The sequence below is a fragment of the Hyalella azteca genome, unplaced genomic scaffold, assembly GCF_000764305.2.
Source record: "Hyalella azteca isolate HAZT.00-mixed unplaced genomic scaffold, Hazt_2.0.2 contig12860, whole genome shotgun sequence".
NCBI lineage: Eukaryota > Metazoa > Arthropoda > Malacostraca > Amphipoda > Hyalellidae > Hyalella > Hyalella azteca.
In genome coordinates this window covers 195,957-216,524 of record NW_025942804.1, presented here as the reverse complement: position 1 = coordinate 216,524, position 20,568 = coordinate 195,957, and the positions used below count along the sequence as shown (strand labels likewise).

General features: G+C 39.6%; 2 protein-coding genes across 5 annotated transcripts; both read right to left on the bottom strand.

Annotated features, from left to right (window-relative positions):
• Window positions 1–985: 985 nt before the first annotated feature.
• Window positions 986–12,591, bottom strand: LOC108671537 (tRNA methyltransferase 10 homolog A). 4 transcript variants are annotated; one of them, XM_047883432.1, is made up of 2 exons: window positions 12,545–12,591; window positions 986–2,352 (listed from the first exon to the last, which is right to left on the bottom strand). In XM_047883432.1, exon 2 carries the CDS (start codon window positions 2,312–2,314, stop codon window positions 1,451–1,453), a length of 864 nt encoding a protein of 287 aa, XP_047739388.1. In that variant the 5' UTR covers window positions 2,315–2,352; window positions 12,545–12,591; the 3' UTR covers window positions 986–1,450. The 4 variants fall into 4 exon arrangements, with proteins under 4 accessions (XP_047739388.1, XP_047739386.1, XP_018014581.2 ...); XM_047883430.1 differs by lacking the exon at window positions 12,545–12,591 and adding an exon at window positions 8,808–8,949; XM_018159092.2 differs by lacking the exon at window positions 12,545–12,591 and adding an exon at window positions 5,273–5,296.
• A 4,440-nt stretch (window positions 12,592–17,031) lies between these two features.
• On the bottom strand, window positions 17,032–19,059 carry LOC108671539 (mite group 2 allergen-like Ixo r 2). The gene is made up of 5 exons (XM_018159094.2): window positions 18,974–19,059; window positions 18,710–18,804; window positions 18,286–18,390; window positions 17,833–18,008; window positions 17,032–17,526 (listed from the first exon to the last, which is right to left on the bottom strand). The coding sequence occupies exons 1-5, from the start codon at window positions 19,057–19,059 to the stop codon at window positions 17,440–17,442; spliced, it is 549 nt and encodes a 182-aa protein (XP_018014583.1). The 3' UTR covers window positions 17,032–17,439.
• Window positions 19,060–20,568: the final 1,509 nt, after the last annotated feature.

Genomic DNA, 20,568 nt, shown 5'->3' with positions numbered 1-20,568 from the left:
CTGATAATGTTACAGTCATGAAGTGTTGTAGGCTATGTTCTTCAGGGAAGGGATCATGATAGTCCATTCGAAGCAAGGCAGTGGTGGTCTCCGACAGGCGTCCCGACTCCGGCATGCGCCTCCGCATTTACATCCTAGCCGCTAGGATAACTCGCGAGCACGCTTCTCTACCAGCGGAAATGCCATAATACGAAAAATATTGGTTCCGTCCCTGCAAGCCAGTAGATGAACGTTCATATTGTAAATTTTCAGTATGGCTTATATTTTCACTTTTTCTTGAAGGTGCACTTGAGCATCAACGTTCTTTTTCATTTCACACAATTAATTGACCAGAGATCTTGTGGGGAAAAATGATTGCTTTGCTTTAGAACTTTATTGGCCACAATTTTTTTTCCTAATTTAATCTCAATTGATCGTGTTGCATGAAATCCACGCCAAGCACTAATTTGTAAATATAACTAATTGTACCTTTCAGAAAAAAATTAAAACCTATAAATCGAAATGCGGCTCACGAAGGTAGATGGGATATATACAAGTAATGCCAGAAATCAATTTGGAGGCGAGAAAGAAGCATCACTCATGCTTTACGTCAGCCCGACGGACGTTGATGAGTCAAAGACTCATTTATTAATACTGCCTCTGGCTTGGCATCGAATATGGCACGATGCTTTCATAAACGCAGTGACGGTTTGTTTGGAGAGGTTACAAGATCAAGGGTGTTTCCTGACTGAAGTGAGAACTGGTTTTGTCAACGAGGTAACACATTGGTCACGCACGGAATTCGAGGCTAAATCTCATGCGGCGGAAATTCTACAAGTAAAAAGAATTCTAGGGAATCACGTCACCAATAAAGTGAAAATAAAATATAATGTGTACACAGATGTTAACGATTTGCCGGCGAATTAATAACAATGAAGCAAACTCAGAGAGTATCATGAAGAAAACAGTACGAATTTGAGAATAATGTATAAAAGAAACACACTAGTTACCATGGAGATTTTCCTGAAATCAATAAAACGATACTCACAATTTTGTTGGGCATACAAAAACTAAAAATTTACGCAACATAAATGTACGAACAACTAAAAATTAGGCGACATACTTTGATCATATGGTTAATTTGAATTAAAAGACCTGTCAACAGTTTAGTTTTTTATAATTAATCCACATTTGATTAGCTTAATATTTATTGTACAAAATAAGTTAAAACTGATCAACTCTTTAGGGGAAAAGCTAACAAGTTTGAATTATCTTAATCCCAAATTTATGGTGATGTAGTAAATATTAAACAATCTTCCAAGTTAAACAAATATGACAGTTGATATCGAATAAATTGAGCTATAAAGGGAAAATTGCTAACATTGATTCAATAGGATTTGATACTAAATTTTACAACCCAAGCCCTTCCGCTATTTGAAACTATTGTTTAAGATTCAATTATCTTGACAGTTTAAATACATTCATTGCTGTCATCAAGGGCAGTAGCACCTTTTCTTGCAGGAATAATACCTAAAAATGCATTTTTCCAACTTTTTCCTTCAGTTACAGCTAATAAAATTTGAAATACATGATCAATTGTCAAAACTTGCCTAGTTTTCATTTTCATGAATTCATTGATAGGGAGTCTTGCATGATTAACTTCATTCTCACAGGCTAATCGGTGACATAGACCTTTGTGGTTGTTATGATCAACAAGGCCTCCTATAACATAGATTTTGTTTTCATCTAGTTCATTTACAACGTTCTCTGAATCACTACTTAAATAAACAACATCTTTTTTAAAAAATAAATCAAGGTAACTTTCTTCCTTAAAATGTATATCCCAGTTTTTAAATCCATTATTCCTTTCCATTATTTGAGCACTTGGACCGTGAAATGAAGTTACATAAAGCTGTGCTGGGTTTTTAGCTCTTCTGTTGCTGCTGTAGCATCTGTGCAGCTGCTTGACTGATTTGCACAGATCTTTTTCATTCATATAACCATCATATGACATGTCAATAACAATGCGTTGCTTGCAGTTGCTATTGGCCATAGTACAAAGCTTCAGTAACTTTCTAGAAGGCCCCAGCTCTATACCTGCCTCACGCTTGGCTTTCCTTTTCAATTTTAATCTTTCTCTCTCTTTTTGCTTTCTTTCTTCCTTAGTAGCAAGCCATTTTTGCTTTTTTTCTAATTTTTTCTTTTGCCGCTTTGAAATACCAAGAGCTATTTTCACAGGTGGCTCTTCTGTTCCTTGATGAATATCTTCCCCACAACTATTACTGGTGCAGATTGAAGGTACTGTAGAATCAAAAGGAGCTTCAAGGTTGCTCATTTTTCTTGGTTTAGGCCTAGCCTCATCAGAAACACAACCTGTAAATAAAAAAAATAATTATCAGGAGATGCGAATAAGTAGAAAAAAATTAAGATTCAGGAGCCACACCAAAACTCACTAAGTGAATGTAAGTACTTACACACTTTTTCTTGTCTATGATTGGTGGAATTTGTTTGAAAGTATGGCCCCTGATTTGTTACATAAAGGTGGCACAAGATATTGACAATTATATTTTAATTAGAAGCTCATGATAAACTAATATATGGGCAAAAATGAACTGAAAGAATGCATGAAACTTAAACATTAGTTTAGAGTACTTGTGAAGCTATAGAGTCTAGTCTAACCCCTTTGTGGGCAAGCATAGAAAAATAGACATTCACATTTCTGCAAGCAGCAAGCTGTGTAAAAAAAGTACAAAGAATTTTTAATTTTTTATTCATCTCTAATTTTCACAATTTTTGAAACGAAGAGTAAATAGCAGGAAGAATTAAATAAATGTAGTTGCTACAATAAAATTTAGAATGTAATTCAAATGTGAGCATGCAAATCCAGTTGCAAGGTTGTTATCCAAATTGCCATTGGCACTCACTCATTGCAACTATATGAAAATATTTTCTCAAATGGTCCCAGCCAATTTTGAATAAATGGTTGGCGCATACCTTTTTCAACTTCCTCAGCTGCAATTTATCCCTTCAATATAAAAAATTTGAATGAATAAATTGAAAATATGTTTAAGAATTCGTAATATTTTTTTGTACTAGCCTCAAACTTAGGATTTTCTGCATATTTTTATATTGAGGCATACTGAAGACAACAAATTGTTAGTAGGAATAATAAGTGAAGGTAAATTGATCAAGTTAACATGCAAATGACAGTGGAAGAAGTATTAAAATAACTTGCAATGTTGCAATAATAATAATAAGAAATACACATTCAACTAACAGCTAACTAATAACATAGGGAGTTGACATTAATAGATGCTATGAACAATAACTTGCTTACTCTCGGGCAAGGAATTTCCTTGCCTGAGCAAATATCCTTGCCTGCACCTATCTACTTGAGTCTTGACAAGCCGCGTCTAAATTTTTCAAGCCTTGGCTTCATGGATTTGCCAGCCATGATTCCATTTCTTTGAGACGTGATTCCATCTCTTTAAGCAGTGAATTACATAGCTTGGCCATAAAAAGTCATTTACAAAATTACAAGCTGCAAACTGATTTACAAAGTTCACCCTAAAAATAGTCAAACATCAAAACTATCACTTGTCTTCAATCAAGTGGCAACTGAACACGTGATATTTATTTATGATAATGCAGTCTGACCACTCTGATGTGATCACGTGAGTCACATGATCACATCAGAGTGGTGGTTGAAGATGGATGTGACCGCAGCTATGTGATGTTCAAGGAAATGTTTTGGATTTACTTCTTGTCATTAAGTTCTGCCCAGGGTGCAGAGGGTGGATGCCGCATTGCCAATATATGGGTTTTTAAGCCCTTAGCATCACCAGGTAATTTTAAAATGTGTTGCTGGGTAATTTTTAATGAAAAGCCATTTATGCTGAGTAATGAAAAACTATTTACAAGCCACAAACTTATTTACAAGGTTGCATGCACATGTTACCCCAAATAACTAATTTTACCCTAAAAACAGTCCAATTGTACAGCAAGTGTCAACTGAACATGTGATAATGCAGTCTGACTGCTCTAATGTGACCGTAACTACGTAATCATAAACTTGACGTTTACATTTTTTGGCGGTAACTCATCGCAACTGATTTCCAGACAAGCTTCACTGCATATTGATCCATCCAACATACCAGAAACCTTACTTTTTTTAAATAGTTGGCTGAAGACTGACAAATATATTAAATGCACAAATTTCAATCTAAATGTGTCAGCAAGATCTTCTGATGGCGTAAATTTTGCTACTGAAGCGTTGCCAAAGATCTTGCAATATTCATCCACTCTCTGCACAGTGGAGTTCTGCAGGACATTTTAGAAGGAGCCTTGAATTACTGCAGATTGTGCCATCATTGCGGAAGTTGAAGATTTTATAAATGATCTGTTTGTGAAGTGCAAACTGCAATGTTTTCAATCACACAAAAATACCTGGCATTTGAGCCACACGATTCTACACCTACATTTAAATTTTTGATATTAGAGCCATGATACCATCAACCGGGGCTACTTAGGGCAGTTTTGAGCATTTTTTTGTTAATAACTGTTAATAACTTCTTACGTTGAAACATTTCATAAACAAGTTTAAGCTCATTTTATAGCTCTTTGCGAGGGCTATGGAATGGCATTGTCAAAAAAGTTTCATATGCTATTCCTAAGGTGCCAGAAGCAAAAAAAGAATGTCCCGAGTAGCCCCGTCGAACGGGGCTACTCGGACACTTGCAATAAAACTTCATTGTAAAATATTTGAAGCATGCAGAGTGTACTCATCCATTACTAACAGTACTCTTAAGTCCTCCTCTTTCATTGTAGATGATGTAGAGATAGAACAAATGACATTTTCAGTGATTTTTACTTGTTTTTCCTTTATTGATGATATTACCATAAACATTAATTACCATCAACTGGGGTGGACTTCCCTGGCGTTTTTGATTTTGTTTTGCAAACAAAAATGGGGTCGTAAACACCAGGGTCGTAAACAAGGTCATAAACGCCAGAGTGACTTTGGCCATCGTTTATGACCCGGCTTTTGTTTGCAAAACAAAATCAAAAACGGGGCCGAAGTCACCCAAGTTGACAGTACCCTATTGATGTGATATTACCATATCCATGAACATGCCATTGAGCATTTACAACAACCTTGTCCACTGCAAGCTTCATATCAGCAGCCTTATAGCATTTTTTCTGTATCTGTAAGCTCACAGGACGGCTTGTAATTTCACACCATTTTAATTGGGTTGAGTGAATTTACTATAAAAAAATATAACTCAGTACTCACTGCAGTGAGTGACAGCGCGCATTTTCTTGTCGACGAAAACTTGAGGTCACAGAGGAACGGACAGACGGACATGGCAAGCACAATAGTGCTCGTTTATGCGCCATGCGCTTGTTAATGCGCCATTTTAATTGGGTTAAGTGAATTTACTATAAAAAAAAGATTGTGAAAAACATACCTGAAACAGAAAGGAATGTTTTAGTGACAACCATCATATATTTTGGAGAAATAAATCATAGTTTAGGTCTTTTCATTCCATGATGCCCGGTGCACAATTATATATATAGCATTCTATGTAGTACAATTTTGTGACAACCAATGATGCACTAATTTTATGACAAGTGAATTTTTTTTTGCCGAGTGAGGTAAGAGTAAGCAATATTCTTTGTTTTTAATCCATTTTTTCTTAACTGGAGCTTTTACTCTACTGAGGTTCTACTGTAAATGCGTTTTTGGGGGTGTCCTGAATAGCCCCAGGGGGGTGTCCTGAGTACTAGCCCCACCGTGCGGAAATATCCCCCATTTATTTTTGGAATGAGATAGGACATTTGCGTCAATTACTTTTTCAAGCCAACACCTGGGTGCGTCTTTTATGTAAGTAAAATTTTTTCATACGGCGAATATTTTTTTGGCTACAGACCTTAGCAGAAGTAACTTTTCAAAATAGCGTTTTCCCCATTTTTTTCAGGAATTTTTCAAAGCTAGTAAATGTAGTATTTTTCGACTTCCTTTATACTACATAGATAGGAAAAATGTTGACGTTAACGCCACTATATTTAGTTTTGCAATATTCCAATTAGTTTTGCTACTATAACAGTTTTACGCCATATCGGAGGACTGTCCCGAGTAGCCCCGCCCGTCCCGGGTAGCCCCGCCCATCCCAAGTAGCCCCACCCGTCCCAAGTAGCCCTGGTTGACGGTATGTCAGAAACTGCAGGGCTGGATTTGGAAAATTTCCAGCCCTGCAGGCTGCAGTTTCTCCCATGTTATGATCCAATCATCCAAACAACAATGCCAGACTTGCAAAATTATATGCAAATAATGCAGAACAGATTAAAACTTGGCATTCTTAGGTACCTAGTGATAGTTTGTTGAAATTTACATTTACTTTACAAATTATAATTTCCATTTCAGGAATCAGGAGTTTTCAGGACTACAGAGTAAAAGAAATTTCATAAAAATTTACATTAGCTATAGCCTAGGTAATTAGGAAGGCTTATTCAAGGCTATTAGGCTAGGAGTTAGGACCTCTTAGAATATGATAAAGGGTTTCAAAATTTCTCAAGTATGAAGAAATAATTAGCTAAAATCTGTGACACCGTGACACATTCCACTCAATCTGCTAGGCTTTTCTACGTTGAAGTAAGTTCTATAGTCATGTTCTACCAAGTACCAAGCAGCGAGCATCGATCATAATCAGTGAGTGAGCACAGAGCAATGACGCCAAACGCAAATGAGCATCATCACTCATCAGTCATCAGGCAGTCACTGCCAGACGTGCCAGTCACAGTCAGGGGATGCATGCCAGAGGCCAGCATTGCACAAGACCAGCATATTTTTCATCCTCCTTTCCGTGCATAAGCCTGCTAAAGGGCAGAGTAGACTAAAGGATTATATGTTGAAAGCCAAAGGTACAAATCCCCTTCATGGAAATGAACCAGCAAGCTAATGAGAAGTAAGCCACCAATACAATCACTCTACGCTGTATTTAAAACCGCCCAACAGCTCTATCCCATGCCGTCTAACCTCCTCACGATTTTCGGTAAGATACTTCCTACGCCATAGCGCTGTTGATACACAAGCAGCACTCCAGCCCGTCTGTTTGTTGCAGCTGTTTTTCCACAGCATAACTCTACCTTCACGCTTACCCCATCTCCCCGCTTTTTTTTCACCGACTGCCCGACAGCTTTTCTTAGTTTCTGCTCACTTGACTGCATTACGCTATAAAAAGAGGATCTATACGAGTTGTAACCTAACCTAACCTAATTCGGGTGAGCATCAAAGGTATGCGAGAAAGGCCTCCAGTTAGCCATGCGATAATGGTGGAGAGTTGGGGAGCCTACAACACTTACCCCAAGTCCCCAATGGGGACTTGGGGTAAGTGTGGGGGGAAGAAGATGCTGGGGGATAGTAAGGCAGGGAAACAGTGAACCGGGGTTAACATCTTGTGGAGTAAGTAAGGTGATGACCGATTACTGTTTGGTACAGTTCACATTTGCGGCAATGCAGTGTGGTCAGCGGACTCTTAGGATAACAGCATGTGTAAGAAGTGATGGTATGGGTTATAAAGCATTGGAGAACAACGTATTGACTGTTAACTATGTGGAGTAGCAGCTTGTTCAAGCCAGTCAATATTACCCCATCAGGGCTGCCATTAGGTAGTCACATTTCCCTCATTATGGGGCGGCGCCCCCCATTTGCAAACTATGACACTTTCCTCAAGTTTGTCATTTGCATAGTTTGTCTAGAAGACCATGGTCAGGAAGATGTGCCAGGTGCCCGGGAATTTATTTTGTCATTTTAATGACCTGCGCACTGCGCGGTGCGCCGTACTACGTTGGTAAAAAAATGCGCCGTACTTTAGAAAGCTAAAATAGTTCTACTATTTTAGTCGACAATACACGCAAGTATATTGACTACGCGAGTCGAACTGAGTACTGACAATAATAAAATGTAAGACATGTCCGGGTTACTTCTGACTCTTCCGGTTGTCCGCCTTGTCGGATACGGAACGTACGGTAATCGTCAACTGCGGCTGTTATACATACGAAATGTAAACAGACGGTGTTCAGTGTTGCCATATGACTTTGGAGAAAATTTCTTCTACAATAAAGATGGCCGGGATTGCGCGAACACGTGCACGAAGATAATCAATTTTCATTACATTGCGCCAACTGTGCACAGCAATAACTTAAAAAAAGTGAAAATGCGTGGGAAAATTCACCGAAAACATACATCATCCTGAGTGTGGCAGTAGAAGAGTTCTACAACAATGCACCAAAACCTGGAGTTATTTGGACTTATTTTACCAAAAAATATAATTGATTTTACCACCCGGTCTAAGTTACCCCAGGAGCTGGGGTAACAAAGACCATCACTTTTTTTGAGATTACATAAAGTCTTAGAAAGACTATGAGAGGCAGGAGCCAGCAATTTATGGTGAGTGAAGCTAGAGTATACTATAGACCTGTATTTTGCATGTTTCAATTCAAATTCAAGTTTAATTCAGCTAGTAAAAAAATTGCATCATTTATAAAAAAGAAAGTGGTCTAAGTTACCCCATTTTACGGTAGGTCAATTGACTACAGCTGCTTAGGTGCCAGGATGACAATATCTATAGCATTTAGATGGTTGATCAACTTGATGTTGGCTCCAGGGCTGATTTGAGCGTTAATTTGCTGGTCTACGGCTGCGCACCCACAGTCAGGAGTCAGCCTGTCAGGCAGGAGGCAGGCTATTTCACGGTCTCACACATGTAAAATGCAGCCGACACAAGGAGATGCTTTAGGTCTAGGAGTCGCATTCGCACATCACATACCTATTGGCTATTGTGTGTTCACACTTTGTGATCTTCGGCTGTGCTTCCGAACAAAACATGTGGCGGATAAAAATTCCATCAAATATCACGGAAAATTGAGATATTCCGTAATTTTGAAAGCTGAAGGAGTATATATATGGATCGTAACTATCACTGGTGAACAAAAACCACAACATTTCTATTGTGTTAAATTAAGGCTCTTGATTCGTGACGTTTCAGATCTTCTCATTTTCGGCTATGGGACGCACTATAGACCCCTACATAGCCCTTGCCCACAATTCAATATCTATTTATAACGCCATGCCCCGGCTCTCCCCCTTCGCAGCCAGCAGAAGGCTTTTCTCGTTGCCGATCAGTAATGCGCCTGGCGCGATGGAGGGACCTAACATAACCTAACCTGGCGCACAACTGATCAGCAATTGAAGAATGCCTTATGGCTGCGAAGGGGGAGAGCCGGGGCATGGCGTTATAGGGACGGCGGTTTGCGCTTCTGCCCGTGGAGTGCGGCGGGATTACGCCAGTCCTGCAAATAGCAGAGCAGGTTTCTGCGGCGTGGTCAGCAGAAACCGGCGTGGTCTGCGGCCAGTAAGGCTTACGGCGTGTGTAAGAAGTGATAGTATGGGGTAAAATTCTGTGGAGTAGGACCTGTTGACAATTGACTATATGATTCAGCAGGCTGTGGAGTGAGGTAGGTGTTGCTTAAAGTTGGTGTGGGGAGATGACTCAGTTACCTACAGCTTCTTGGGTGTGAGCTGAGTTTAGTTATTGCATTATAGGGTAGGCGTTGGCGCTAGGGCTTGTTTACGAGCTAAATTTGTGGTGTAGGGCTGCGCTCCCTGGTGGTGCACGGCAGGATGCATGAAGTTCCACTGGCGACCTGGGCTGGTTGGTTGCAGTCCGTTGTCCGCAAGTTACAGTTCGAGCTAAAGTCGGGATATGAAGTGATGATTCGATGCAACGTTCAGTGGTGCATAACCATTACTCTCTGGGCTATTCGCTTCAGAATATGGTGGCGTAAAGCTCCTAATATTTAAAGCAAGATGATGTCACGGGCTGGTTACCGACGGATGGCTTAATCCGCGGCTGATTGGTGGTCATCCGGAAATATGCTAGGCGTTCCTTTCAAGGTGCACAAATTTGGTGGTGCACGGCTGCGTACCCTTAGATGCTTGTGTAGCCATAAGTTGAACCTCTATAACCTACCAGTAGATGCGGTAATGCTTATTGCATGGTGACAATTGAGTATAGTCTTGTCTGAAATAATAGAAGCGAGTAAATGCTCACTCATTAACATAGCATAGGAAAGTGATGTCGGCGCTGAAGAATAGGCCTGATGCGGCACGTCTCGGACAAATTTACAGCCGGACCCGCGGCCGGTCTCGCTTCTTGTACTTTTCGTGACGTCCACAGGAGATCCAAACACAGGTCCTTCGATCAGATTTTTCCACGTCTTTAATATCGCCTTCATTCGTGAGTTATATGACCGGACTCTGTACCTGAAATATCTCCCAAAGTACTGAACGTAGCTCGATGAAACTTGGTACACATATTCATTATGGCCTAACGGTGATGTCAAGCTCGGGACAATTTGTTAAATATCGCCTTAATTCGTGAGTTATATGACAAAACGTGCCGAAATTTGCACTGTACCAGAGATTTCTTCTAAAATACTGAACAGATTTGAACGAAACTTTTTTGAATTTTGCCTTCGTTGGCGAGTATTTTTCTCTTTTCCCTCATGCGTGATTTAAACAGCAAAATTGCCAGTGTATCAGAGATTTCTTCTACAATCCTGAACAGATTTGAACGCAACTTTGCATATAGAAACCTAACCTTCCAACGGTGATGTTTAGCTCGCGACAATTTTTTCGATTTTGCCTTCGTTTGCGAGTTATACGGCTTTACGTGTATGGCTCTTTGTCAATGCAAGTTCAAAAATCGGTCAGAGAAATGCCGGTCGTTTCTCTGTATATCCGTATAACTCGCAAACGAAGGCAAAATCGAAAAAAATTGTCACGAGCTAAACATCACCGTTGGGAGGTTAGGTTTCTATATGCAAAGTTTCTCTCGAATCTGTTCAGTATTTTAGAAGAAATCTCTGGTACACTGCGAATTTAGGCACTATTTTGCTGTTTAAATCACGAATGAGGGAGAAGAGAAAAATACTCGCCAACGAAGGCAAAACGTAAAAAAAATTCACGAGCTAAAAAAACATCACCGTTTAGTATTCAGAAATTCATATTCAAAATTTCATTTAGATCTGTTCAGTACTCGGGAAGAAATGGCCGGTACACTGCAAATTTCGGCACGTTTTGTCTTATAACTCACGAATGAAGGCGATATTAAAATAAATTATTGTCACGAGCTTGACATCACCGTAAGGCTATAATGAATATGTGTATCAAGTTTCATCGAGCTACGTTCATTACTTTGGGAGATATTCCAGGTACACTGAATTTGGACACCGGCCGTAAATTTGTCCGAAACGTGATTTTTCCCAAGCCGACGATTGTTGGAAGTAGCTATCTACTAGATTAATATCGAGTTCGATATAGTGCACGGCATTTCAAGTCTGAACATATATTCTCCATAGCTTCGTCTAGTTTGTTCTTGAACGAGTTTAACTCGGAGCGTCAACGATGAAACGTTACATTTACATACATACGTAGGAAGGTATAAGAAATTGACATCCATCCATGTGTTAAGGCACTTAACGTCGTTGTGGATATAACGGCATGGAAGAGGTTGCGATCGAAAAACGCCACCACATGTAGACCGCTACTGGTGACATGCAAGATACAGCCCGGTCGGATATGTGCTTAAGACTGCGAAAAAACGAAGTGAACTCCCAGAGTTTAATTCAGTCTTTGTTATGAAGGATGATCTCCAAGAAGGATGCTTTCGAAAGAAATGGCAGGAGAGAATCAGGCGGAAAAGTGCGGAAACTCAGGTCAACCACTCTCACGATGTCAAGACAACACCGGCCGCACGGAAGACATGTAAGAAGTCACGTCCACAGATAGGTCTGTAAATAATGTAAGAAGTAAAAGCATGCATCAAAGTGCAAGTGCGCAAAAAGTTTTAAAATGTTTTTTTTTTTCACAAACTCGGATTCCGTTTTGAAAAAAAGTGAACTGCTAATTAATTGTGATCGCAAACGAGTGCATAAACATTATTGGTATTACAGAAACACTCCCTAAAAATCACGGGAGGAAAATTGTACCTGTTGAATTTCATTTGTCAGGTTTTGATTGATTTCAATAACATGAATGAAGAGCAGTGCAGTAGAGGTGTAGCTCTGTGGGTTAGAACCTCTTATGGGGCCCATCAAGTTAGCTGCAGAGCTAGAGCTAAAATCAGCTAGAGAATCAGTGTGGTGTGAACTTTCTCTCGAAGGCAAAGATAGCCTTCTCATGAGTTTTAGAGGATTAGGTTTTCTTAACTGTGATTGAAAATGAATGAGATTTTAGCCGTCCCTCTTCCTTAATTGATTGATGCAATGGTATCTCGAGTAGGGTGGAGTGAAGAATCTCAAGTTTCCGTTATTTATTGAAGAGAGTCGGGATGAAGAAAGAATCCGCCGATCAACACCTGTATCAGTGACGGTCGTTAGAATTGACACGACATGAACACAATGGAATAATATCAAAAATACAAGTCATTCGATTATGACAGCTGCACAGAAATATTAATTGCATTAAAAGAATTGAGTTTTGGTGAAGAACTTAGCGTCTTACCCCCTTAGCTTAGCTGATGTTCACCCCACGATGTCGTTCAGAAAGAGAAAATGACTAACTTATGCACGATTGGCAAATGGTTCTCCACTGGCGTTCCAAAGAAATTTCACAATATTTTCTGGTACGATTTAGCATAAAATAATTTCGACATTTACTAAACTTCATCATTCAGTAATTACACGAGTGTTATTCGTGCTCAAAATTTGATGATTAACTGACTGTATATTTTTATAATGGTTTAATAATGAAATTGATGAAATCCGAAATATGCAATCGAGATCAAGATAATTAAGTAAGATATTGTTATAGAGGTCGATAATCACGAGTTTGAAGGTTTAATAAAATTAACTATGACATTCAAGAGAAATACTAGTGAAAATCACTACAGAGTCATGCATAGAACACCAAACAGTTCCTCTGATAACGATAAGTAATAAACGGTCTTATACCGGGCACGACTTTCCTTAGGTCACACATGTTGATCGTTGGTGATTTCAATCATCCAGAGCTAGACTGGACAGAAGGATCCTCTCCAAGTGATGGAAATCACCCAGCATCCTTGTTCATGGAGTCTTTGAGAGACTCCTACCTAGTCCAGCAAGTTACCAAGCCAACCCATTATAGGAGTAAACAGGCTCCCAATATTCTAGATTTGGTGTTTAATAGAGATGAATCAATATAAGATGAGCTTCGTCACGAGGCTCCATTGGGCAAAAGCCATCACCAATCACTGTTTTTCAGTAGTAAGTGCTGTACAGAAAAGACGCCTCGGAAGCGTGAGCGTTTGAATCTTGCGAAAAGCGACTATGATAAACTCCGAGAAGCAGTGAATGCAGTGAATATTTCGAACTGTATTTGCACGTTTCAATTTAAGTTTAATTTAGCTAGTAAAAAAATGGCATCATTTAAAAAAAAGTAGTCTAAGTTACCCCATTTTACGGTATTTAAGGACATGAATGTGGCTGAGTCATGGTCATTTCTCAAGGACACGGTTATGTCGGCAGTTGATGCGTGTGTACCAAAAATTGAGCTCAGTGGAGCCAAAAAACTCAGTGGACGAACAGTATAGTTCTAGCTAAGCTGAAAACCAAGAAGGCAGCCTACCAGCGTTATTTACAGACTCGGAGCGATGCTGACTATAACCTACACACAAGAGCTTGAAATCAAGCTTAATAAAGCTATCACACTGCAGTAAAAACCTTCGAAAAAAATATTGCCAAAATTGCCAAAAAAAGAACCCGAAGGCCTTCTTTTTGTACGCTAGTTCGAAGTGCAAGATAAAGGACAGTATTTTTTATTTGAAAGTAGATCAACGAAAGATCTCTTATGAGGGCAAGGCTAACGTTCTTAATTAGTTTTTTAGTAGGGTATGCACTGAAGAGGACTTGAACAGTATTCCAGCTGTTGAGGCGCACCCAGTCGGCTCTAAATTAACGAGTTTTGATATACAAAAAGAAGAGGTTCTCAATCGCCTAATCGCTCTAAATGCAACCATGCAAGTCGTGTGGACCGGACGGCTTCCACCCTAGATTACTGAACGAGTTAGCAACTGTCCTAGGCAACAGGTACTAGGGCAACAGGCCTTGGGCCTATTTCTTTAGAGCCGACACTTCTATTCTAAAATTTCTACGGCGCTGAGTAGCGTTGCCAATTATTGATATATGATGCGGAGTTATGATTAATATATTTATTTTCTTTGACGTCCTTTTTTCCAAAAACTGTGAACGAAGAATCTTGCCAGCTAACTGGAAAGAAGCTAAGTGACACCATTGTTCCAAAAAAGAGACAAAAGCTGCCCGGGCAACTATCGCCCTGTCAGTTTGATAAGTGTCATTTACACGGTAATGGAATCTGTTTGGCGGGATCGATTGATTATTTGACTGTAAATAATCTCCTATCAGACTGTCAACATGGCTTTATTGCCGGTAGATCCTGCACCACTAACCTCTTGTATACTCTAAATGAATGGACCCGCCTGCTGAAAGAAAGGGAGCCAGTAGATGCAGTGATCCTCGATTTTGCCAAGGCATTTGACAGTGTCTCGCATGAGCGGCTGTTGCGTAAATTGAAGTCTTTGGGAATCGAGAGTAATGTACTCTAATGGATCAGAGATTTTTTAGTAGAGAGACGACAACGTGTCAGTATTAATGGGTCCGTATCAGACTGGGCTTCAGTGCGCAGCGGCGTGCCACAAGGAAGCGTTATCGGGCCTGTTTCATTCGTTGTGTTTATAAACGATCTGCCAGAAGATGTGTCTAGTGTGTGATTGATGTATGCTGACGACACAAAAGTTTATAATACAGTGAAGAATACGTCGCAAAAAGTACAGTTGCAAGGTGATCTTGACAGGTTGGCTGACTGGGTTAATAAGTGGCAACTGCGTTTTAACGCTGACAAATATAATGGAATCCACCTTGACAATAATAATGAACAGCAAGATTACAATATAAGAGGACATGGTTGCAACGACAGAGTGATGATGTCGAAGTAGACAATGGAAAAAGATTTAGGAGTTAATGTCAACAATGAGTTGAAATTTTCTAAGCATATTGAAGCTCAAGTTAATAAAGCCAATAAACGACTTGGACTGATCAGACGCTCCTACGAGTACATAGATGCTGAAGCGATGAAACTGTTATTTGTCGCTGTCGTGCGTCTGAACCTAGAATTTGGAAACGCCGTGTTGTCTCCTAAACTAGAAAATGACAAAAATTTAGTCGAGAGCGTTCGAAGTCGTGCAACAAAGATAATTTTGGGATTAAAAGGAAAGCCTTATGAAGAAAGGTTAAAGATTATGAAGCTCCCAAGCCTCGGTTATCGACGTTTGCGTGGTGAAGTATTACAAGTATACCTACGGTTTATACAAGGTCCCAGAAGGATTAATATAATTTGAAACAAGAACCAACACCAGGCGCCACAGCTATAAACTAAAAAAACTGTGTTATAACACATCCATGCGACAGCACTTCTTCTCGCTTCGAGTCACCGATATGTGGAACAGCCTCCCTGATAGCATCGTTGATGAACGTCTTCAAAAACAGACATAGAGTGCTAGACGAAGCTATGCCTATGCAGGAACACATGTTCAATCTTGAAATGCCTAGCACCTTATGGGTCATGCAATAAGTCCAACAGCTCAATCAATCGTCAGTTATCGAAAGATCGGGTTCAAAAGGCCGGATCCCTTGCGGAATCAGGTCACGAAAAGTACAAGAATCGGAAACAGGCCATAGGCCTATTTCTTCAGAGCCGACACTTCTATTCTATTCTAAAATCTCTACGGAGCTGAGCATTGTTCATATGATGCCAATTATTGATATAGATTAATAAACTCATTTTAATTATATGATGTACTTGAAAGTATTTTTTACAATGCAAACATATGAAAATTAAGAACTTAACGTTAGAACGTTACTATTAGCTGAATTTGCGGAATTCGATCCACCACAGCGTTCCAGTGATCACTCATACTCCGCTTCAGCTCTCAACTATCACCCAATGCTTCGGGCATGAGTGCTGGCAAGTAACTGTCCAAATAGAAAGTATGAAATGATCGCGGAATGACAGTTAAGATCTTGTACAGTCTTCCTGGCGTGGGATTCCTATGGTCTAAATTAGTTCATCTCTGATAAAATGTTGCATTCTTCCACTGTAAGTCGCAGTGTTGCCAATTTTTTCAATTGCTTTCGAGCTAAAATCTGGCATTTTTAAGCAAAAACATTTGAAATATTTAAATTTTGGAGCTAAAAAGCTCATTTTACCTACGTTTTTCCCCGCTATAGCAAAAACTTTTCGCTGGGGTTGTTAAAAATACGCTAGATTTAGCTTGAAAGTAGCTGAATTGTCTACACTGGTGGGGCCGTCTTGGCAGGGCTGTGATCGTGTCTATTTGTTCCCCGACTGTACACAAGCTTTACTCTTCGTAAATGACCGTTACATTGAATGTCACTTGCTAAAAACCGTTTCTATAGCATTTCATCTGCGCAGCTGTATTTAAACGGTAAGAGGTTGTCTGAGATGCATAATTAACGTTGGACATAACGGGTTGTTGTGTGGAGATAGTTGTTCTTGAAAATAAATACTGGACTTTTTGAATCTGATCATACTCATGGACGCCGGGTGCGATCGTGAATGGCTCATGGATTGTATTTAGAGGTACGTTGACGGGCAAAATTGCTCTGTCAACGTATACGTCCTGCCGTATTCGATCGTGTATGCGTGTGAACAATGCGCGTGTGAACTAAGTAGTGTGCGTGTGAACTATAGGATAACATAATCTATTTCTTAACATAATCTATTTCTTAACATTCGGCGAAAGGTTCATTGACGGACACCGTACGTGCTGCACCCCAACACCGTCTTGTGAGAGGTGAAGGTCACTGTGTCTGTCAAGTCTTCCATGGTTTTCATTGGGAAGTATAAATCTATTCTCGTTTACGACAGTTAATCCCAACTACTCTTACTCAGGATGAAAGAAAAATCGAAGCAATGAATTTACTGTTTATTATTTGTCGTAATCTCCTCGTGGTCTTCAACACCATACCATCACATGTCAAATCAGTTTCTGTTTTTATTTTTTCTACTTATTTATACATAGTTTTAATATCTCTGGTTTGTTAAAAACGGATGTTCAACACGATTGACAACTGTAAACATCATTACGAAAGAAATATATCTACTACTCAAAATTACTCCAAACTGCCCAAAACAAACTGCTCCACACACGGCAGTTGTTCGTACTAATTATGTGACAAAGTGCAGCAATACACTTTGCTGTGCTGGCTGCTGGTTAACATGACCAACAAACTCGAGTTTGTGACAACAAACTATTATTATCCTCCACAAGTAGTCCTTCTTCTGCACATGCCTGACATACCACAGACTCGAACAACAAATCAAACAATTGTAACGGGCACCTGGAGGCAGACTTCGTCGTGCACTTCTCCATCGTGCACAAGACGGAAGGTGGCAAGTGTCGTAATCTAAGAAAGATTTGAGGCATTTATTAACGTTAATCATGCGGATAAGAAGCAATGTCGTTAGCGGCAATGGATGGATAAGTTCCCATATTATTATATATGCGTACAATTGATAACGAATTCACTAATGTATAATATTATTAATTAATATTATTAATAATATCATCGCGAGCCGTCACTCGCGACGGCTCATCAATAACTATTTAGACTTTTCATATGTTTATTGCAAGATTTATAATTAATATGTTGATGAGTATTGATTTCTCAGTGGCGCATACCGCAAGATATGATAATAAAAATTAAACTCACCGGAGGATATTCAGGCAGAACTTCTACAGGGTAAGTCCAATTTGCCACAGAGCCAGCAGTGACAGGGCAACCGTCCAGAAGGTACGCACAAGCGTTCTTATCAAAGCCCGGCCACGGTTCCTCAAACCCACCAATGGTTGCCGTCACTTCCGCGGTCAACGTATCGACGTCGTGGTCTGAACAATAGAGGCTTCGATCACACATGAGGCAAGTAAGAACAGCTCGATATTGAACGCTGAAAAACAGAAGACCGTCGCAAGGTTAAATTTTTTACCTGTTGAGTATTTGATTATTTATCATGATGCATCCAACATCTTCCCAAGAAAAAGTCATAATTATTACTATTCATAATTTTAAAGGGCATACGAAGAGTCCCTTATGCTAAGTTCTCTAACAAAGTAATGAGAATTAGGAATGTATTCTATGCCGGGCAGGTTTTCCTGCCAACATTACCGACAGTGAAGAGGATGGTAACAGGAAAGGTGTCGCCTCTGGTGACGACGCAAGGAGGAATGTCGCAACTCTCCACCTCAAGAGCCACGGTCAACGCTTCCGAACCTAAAAACGTTATAAACCCTATAAGTGCCCAGCTTAAGTCGAATTCACGTAACAATATTATGTTCTTTCTTGTCTCTCTCTCGCAAACACCTATACATAAAGGTTAAAAAACATTGGAATTCGTTTTAAAGTTAGATTCTACGAAAGCACTTTTCTGGAAGAGTTTTCTCAATTCGCATATGTACGAGGATATGTTTCAAATGCGCTACGCTGTTCTAGTATTGTAAACTCAAATCTGTTCCAGAACTACTGTTGGTAGCAGAATATGTCTGATTTCGGAGGTCCTAATTGATTATTTTAATGATTAATATCAACTCACCGCAATCCTGGAACTCTGTTGCCAGCACAGCATGGGCGAGGGCCACCAGCAGTAGAGCCAATGTCGACTTCATCTTGTATGAGATTGGCGAGAATCTGAAAGTTAAAACGTAAATTAGTTAATCACCTGGTAAATCGAAATCAAAATTCGAACTTTATCGCAGAAAGCGCATAGCTCTGCAAGCCTGAGAAATGAAAGACCTTTCACCGGAGTATCAACCAGCAAACGGTACTATATATGAGTTCATCTATATAGCTGCATGACCTTCTTTTCCAGTAGTCGCTGTTCGAGGCAACGATGCGCAATCGAGTCTGGGCAACGGCGAGTTGTTTGAGCTTATATTCATGCATATGCGGAAGCATGTGCCTTTTATTCACACGCCTCATATCTTTATCATCACGCTAGACATAAATTTCTGATGGATAACGGTCAAGGCCTCGGTGAAAATTCCGAACTTCCGAAAGCGTCGACGTTAGTTGTGAAATTGCAACACAAATTAAACTCTTATCGTTACTACCATTTAGCGAGCAAGTTGCCACATGTGTTCACTTAAAATCTCCTACTAAAAAGACCAACCAAGGCCTCCAGTTTGTGTTTGAGGCTACGTTATAAAGCCTCTGCCAATCTCCAATAATTTAACCTGCCATGTCTAAAGATTGGTCACACCCTGCCATGCATAAAAAACTTAGATACGAGCATATGAATGAAAATTTTGATTCAGAGAATGATATTTACGTTCTTTCCATATTTTTTAAGAAGACACAAAAAGCAATATCTTTCCAATTGAGTTAGAAAGTTACTCTTTGCATTCGAAAGGTTAATTTGAGTTCTCTTACATTTTTTCTGAATGAGGAATGACCGTATTTAATAAAACTTCAGCTGCGAATAATTCCTTCAATACGTCAAATTTTAGAAAGTTAGTTTAGTGGCCAAATGTTCGTTGGCGCTTCAGCTATTTAGCTATCTCGAACCGAAAGTCAACATCATCAACAAGGTGGAAGGTCTCAGTTATCAAAAGTTTCTTAGATCAAAAACTGTTCATTCCCTACAAGGGGGCGGAAGGTCTTAATTGTCCAGCCCGCTGAATCTGGCTCGTAAGAAGCTGCGTTAGCATCTCAAAGAGACGAAATGACAAGGAGGGACAGGTGAAAAGCAATAGAACCTAATACACTTGAACAAAAGGTCGCTTACACCGGACGTCGGTCGCCCGCACGAGAGAGACAGAGAAGGGAAATGTAAAAAATTCTACCTACATTATAACTTAACCCCACAACTGAGACCTGCAGTCAGACACCGCGAGCTCAGCGGTGGGGCGCTCAGGATCAATTTCCCTAAGAAGCGCGAAATCCCATAGGACTTCTGACAAGCACAGACGCACGTCAGAAGTCTCCCAAATTTTAGAAAATGCACATCAGTAAATGCAGCCATACATATATTCTATGATTGTTCATACTTTCTTGTACTGGTTTCAGAAACTTTAATTTTTAGATAAATTTCATGCTGGCTCGTGTAAAATGCAAACAGAATGCTTACAGATTTTATGCTCGTTAGAATGGGATTAATTTTTATCAATTATTGCACTCATGTTAATAACAAATAGGCAATGTATTGCAGGCGTTATCTTCCATTGTTTACTGAGGGTTTAAATTAAATTTATTGGTCAAATAATAAGGAAAGTACTACGCACTTTCCATTAACAATCAGATAGTTCTGTAGGTTATAAACTTATAACGGTGCAAACCTCAAGTTTCAAATCAAGTTTCAGCCCCAGCCGGAAACCCTTTAGTTTTTACAACACTTCTCTTAAACTTCACTTCTTGTTGTTTGTTTCTCTGTCTGCTACAAATCTTGTAATCAAT